This window comes from Aphanomyces invadans (assembly GCF_000520115.1).
Source record: "Aphanomyces invadans strain NJM9701 unplaced genomic scaffold supercont1.5, whole genome shotgun sequence".
NCBI lineage: Eukaryota > Oomycota > Saprolegniomycetes > Saprolegniales > Verrucalvaceae > Aphanomyces > Aphanomyces invadans.
Window position 1 is genome coordinate 1,097,177 of NW_008580150.1, and position 5,262 is coordinate 1,102,438.

General features: G+C 47.7%; 1 protein-coding gene across 1 annotated transcript; it reads left to right on the top strand.

Moving 5' to 3' along the window:
* Window positions 1-267: 267 nt before the first annotated feature.
* Window positions 268-696, top strand: H310_03374 (hypothetical protein; the record flags this gene model as incomplete). Its single annotated transcript, XM_008867204.1, has 2 exons — window positions 268-390; window positions 610-696. The coding sequence occupies 2 exons, from the start codon at window positions 268-270 to the stop codon at window positions 694-696; spliced, it is 210 nt and encodes a 69-aa protein (XP_008865426.1).
* Between the last annotated feature and the right edge of the window lie 4,566 nt (window positions 697-5,262).

Consider the following 5,262-nt stretch of genomic DNA (forward strand, 5'->3'; position numbering starts at 1 on the left):
AACTCGAGAAATTCCAAATTCGAATTTTTAAGTCGGGAATTTGAATTCCCGACTTGCTAAAACGCTCTAATTTGCAGATTGTGCACTTGGACGAAAAATGGATTTACGTTAACAATACCACACGTAAAGACTACATCCTCCCTGGGAGAAAGGACATTAACGAGCATGCAAGTCGAAAAGGTATATTACTAAATTTATGTTCTTCAGTGATAAAGCTCGTCCAGGCTATGTTGGAAGCACTGCCACATGGTGGGACGGTAAATTGGGATGTGGCTTTTCGATGAGTCCGTCCAAGCCCGGCGAGACAGTGTCATTCGAACTGCAGGCACCTATGAAATGAAGTCACTTCCAGTGACCAAGGATGTGAACCGAGCGCTCTTGATCGGCAAGGTATTGCCGTCTATTGCCGCCAAGTGGCCCAGCTTGACCGACACGCACGAGTCCATGTCACTCCATACGAGGGGAAACTTCTGGCAGCCTTCACCAACTCCAGAAAGTGGGTTGGACGTATTCGATTGGGTCGCAACCGCCAAACCCACCTGAACACATGAACATCTTGGATATGAGTGCAATTCACACTACAACGTTGAACGTCAGCGCGCAATGTAGATGCTGGTGGCAAACGCCGGAGTTGCGTTCTACGACTATCCCTTCGAGCAGGTGTATCGTATCATTTTGACGCTCCTGGGGGCATGAATGAGACGATGCAGTGCAGCGGCGACAATGCTACCAATGCGCCTCACCTTGTCAAGAACAAACAAGCACGTCAAGTATTCCTACTTGAGAAATTGTTCAAGCAGGAATGCGCCCTCGGGACACCTACGACAATGTCAAGAGCGAGTAAGTTGCCATGGAACGGGTCTTCGCGAAACAACTGCATTCGGCACGCTGCATGGACGAGCTCGCGCAATAACTTTAACGAATTGCCCTAAGTGATATCGAAACGATGGATGAGGTGATATATGATGCTGAGTACTGGGAAAGACAGAATGCAAAGCCCACCAAAGAGATTTGTGACTTACGCCCAATATTATCCAATTGTATTTCAGTATCGAAATACCACATTGTCATCGGTGGAATTATTATGTTCACACCCGCGCAATTTTCAAATGAGTACAAAAAATATAAGACTAGGCTCAAGGCTAATGGCCTCATTCAGACGATGTCTGATCGCGCAGTTGCTAACATCCTAGGTATACCTCGCCGTACCATATGAACATGGCATAATCAACGATATTAACTCTTGTTGTACGATGGCGACAAGAAACTTTGGAAGATCGAGCCCGAGCCAGACTGCCGATGCGAATAATTTTCGGATCTACCTAGTTTAGTCGAGCTGATTGAGAGTTTTCAAGATAACGAACGTGCCCTAACCACCACCGACGTGATCATGTTGATCAAGCTAAACCAACGAGAGTTGCTGGTTTCCTACGTGGCGACAAAGCAACGACAGCAGCCTAACTTTGCTGTCAGCCTTTGGTTATCGCCGTGACGGCATCCTGCGAAACCTGGGACTTCGTGTCATCTGAAGTGATACGTACTGTACATGTACACCTGTAGTTGCCTTGACCTGTGTAGACTTACAACCTCTTGAGATGTGAAGTTCGTTACATACTGTATATTGAAACTTCTTGTGACTGATGAATTAAATTTCCTGTTGAAGTCATTCAAATTCGTCGAAGGAACTGTAATAGGCTAAAATGCTCATCGAACTTCGCAGACACCTGGCCAACAAGATTCACGTGACTTCGATGACGAGGCAGGCGTTGCACTCTGTCGTTGCTGCATGCATTTTGTGACGCTGGTGGGTGGGCTCGTTAGGAGGGTACCGATGGGCGGTGCAGGTATTGTGTGACTTGGTAAGCTCGTTAGGAGGGTTCCTGAGGTAAAACTCCCTCTGGAATCGAATTGCACTGTCAGATAGGTCATATATACCCGTTTGATTGGTTCCGAGACACTCAAAATCTTTGATCTCACAAGTCATATCAAGATGTCTTGTCGGACGAAACGAAGTACAACTTGGACGGCCCGGATAGATACCGCGCGTACTGGCGTGACCACCGTAATATCGAAAAAGTATTCTCGAAGCGGGTCAGTGGAGGAGGCAATGTAATGGTCTGGGGTGCCGTGAGCCTGTGCGGGAAGTCACTTATCGCATTCCTTGAAGGACGACAAGCTCGGGGAAGTATTGCAAGACTGTATCTGCTCCCGTTATTGGACGAAGCACAAGAGCGTCTCGAAGACCAGATAGTTGTGTTGCACCAAGACATTGCAGGTATCCACGCTTCGAAGGAGACGAAGACGTTTCTTGAAGACTCGGGCGTCTTCCTCATGGACTGGCCTAGCAAGTGCCCCGATTTGCATGCTATCTGCAAGTTCTATTTGCGCTTTAGAAGGGATACCTCGTACAATATGGCTGACGTGGCTTAGTAAAAAAGACAGCTACATATCAACCCAACGCAAGAAGAAACACCCCACCCTTTGAGGCCAAAGTAGACGTCGTAATGAAATTTACTGACGACTTGGTACGTTTCATGCGATCTGTACGAGATGAGAGCCACCCTCACCACGACCCATTTGGTCACGTGGATAATGACCTTCCAACAAACCTGGGTCGACCACTACTTAGACGAGAAGGCGTCTGCAGGCACTGGCTACGCCGGACTCCTTTGCTTGTGTCAACGCTTCGCTTACCGTCACGGTTTTGCTCGGCGAGTTCCAAGTTACGGTTTTGCTCGGCGAGTTCCAAGAAGAAGGAAGCGCTTGCCTCAACATTTTGGTCCAAGCACAGCCACGTCCCATTGCGCGACAACATTAATGTCGACGAGACGGCAGTGTATTTCGACTTGCCCACGTTTTATTTGGTGTGAGATTGTGTCGCCGACGCTAAAAGTAGCTCCTCAGAAAAGCATTACGATCGTATGACGGCGGGGTTGGCTGTATGTGCTGATGATTTGTGAGAAATAGTGTGACTTAATATCATTAGTTGTGTAGGGACGAAACTGCCGATCGTCTTTATTGTGCGTGGGGTGATCGATGGTCAAATTGAAACCGACGAGTTGCCAACCAATCCTACGGGTCATGTCTACACCTTTCAAGAAATGGTATGGATGGACGAAAATGTGTGACTCTTCTACCTAATGGAGATTCGCGGCCAGTCGACACTGCTGGTGGAGAACTGGTCAGCCCATGTGTCCGTCCCAGCACGGCGGGCCGTGAACGACGTGTTGTACTCGTTTCTGGAGCCCCTGCCAGCAAACACGACGATTGTCAACCGCTTGATGTCTAGGTGATTGGCCTGAAGGCAAAGATGCGTGCCCTATGGGTACGTGAAGTGCCAATGATATCAGGTGCGGAACAGTGAATGAACATGATCGTACGTACCATCGCGGCGTGGGAAACGATAAGTGAATAAACGATCAGGATGCCGTTCATCGAAGCCTTGCACACCGGGGCATCCGAACGTACAGGTATCGACGGAAAAATTCACCCAGTGGTACTCGTTCATGTCACTCATTGGCTAAAATATTGGAATTTTGCTAGAGTTCAGAATGCCATGCCCATATTCATTCCAAAATGAATATGGACATGGCATTCTGAACACATATTCATTTTGGAATGAATATGGGCATGGCATTCTTCTGAACTTTAGCAAAATCCCAATATTTTAGCCAATGAGTGACATCTTTTAGCACGACGAAGGACATGATATGATACACGTTCTACTTAAAGTACTTGAGATATAGCTTTGGATTTCCTAATCACGACGGCGTTTGAGTGCAAATCTCTTTCAAGGGACCTTGTCTAATTTCCTGTACAAATTCATCCAGCCCATACAGATTGACTGCAAACAATCTTTTGTAAGTGATCCATTTTGGCCAAGCCGATAATGGAGTCGGGTGTCACCGCTGTGCCCCGGGTTCGATTCCCCGAATCCCCAGTCTATGCCAGTTGGTAAGGCGACTTTTTCCGCGCTTGATTTGCTCAAAGAGCATAAGACTTCCCTACACAAGAAGCAGAAGAAATTAACTCTCGTGGGACTATGGAATGATGGTTTGGCAGCAGCGAAAACGTTGTGTGGAGAGAATTATTAAAATTAGTATGCAGTATATATGAAAATGTATACATTTTGGAACCACAAAATATGTCCTGCATACAAAGATTGAATGAATTCACAGCACTAATTCATGATTGGCTCGTTCAAAATTGCCGCTAGTGCTAATGTCTTCGCGCACGAGCTTGGGGCAGTACACGAGGTACTCAATCACGGATCGCCGCAATTACTTGGGCAAGCTCGACCCAAGCGTCGTGTTGTCTCGATCATGTGTCTGGGCCAATGAATTGATCAATGCTAAGCGTGCATCACTGGGTGGCCAAGGAAGACCACAATGCATCCAATATGCTTCCTCGATGCATGACTTCATGAATGATGTCCGAGACAACGAGGACTACCTCGCCCATACTCATCTCATAACGTTCACCACAAGAATTGGCTCGAGGAGTATATTGCTAACAAGAAGAACGACGGCACGGCGTACAACAGCTTGCTTCGACTCTGCCAACGGTTTACCAAGCGCTATCGCTTCTCGCAACGAGTGCCACGTGCGACCAAGCTTCCACAAGTTGTTCTAGCAGAGACGAAAGCTACATTTGCAAAGGAGTTTTGGGAAAAGTTCAATGATACCACGCCTTCAGACATCACCAACGTTGACGAAGCATCTGTATACTATGACATGCCACATACGAAGGCTTTGGCGAAGGTCGGCGGTCATCTAAAGTGAATACCGAGCAAAAACACTCCGACCGCGTAACTGCTGTGCTGTCAATACGATCCAATGGGGACAAGCTGCCTATAATGTTTATTGCCAAGGGAGCTCCTGGTGGACCAATCGAGTGCGACGAGGTACCTACTTATCCAGCTGGTCATATGTACGTTGTACAGGAGAAGGCATGGATGGACACGCGTCTGTGGGAGATGTACTTGACTGATCTGCTGAAGTACCTGATCGAAGGCCCCTCTGTTATTGTAGCCGACAACTTGGATTATCCTATCTCCCAAGCCTCGCACGACAATGTGTCATCTGAACAATTCAGTGTACTTGAGCCCCTTCCAAAGAGCTCCACCAGTGTCTGCCAACCTTTGGATGTGGGTGTGATGGGGCCTCTGAAGAGCAAGTTGCGCTCGAAGTGGCTCTAAGTAGTACCTGTCACGACAGTAGCAGAAGAGCGCCTGGCCATGATCAAGCGCACGATTGCAGCGTG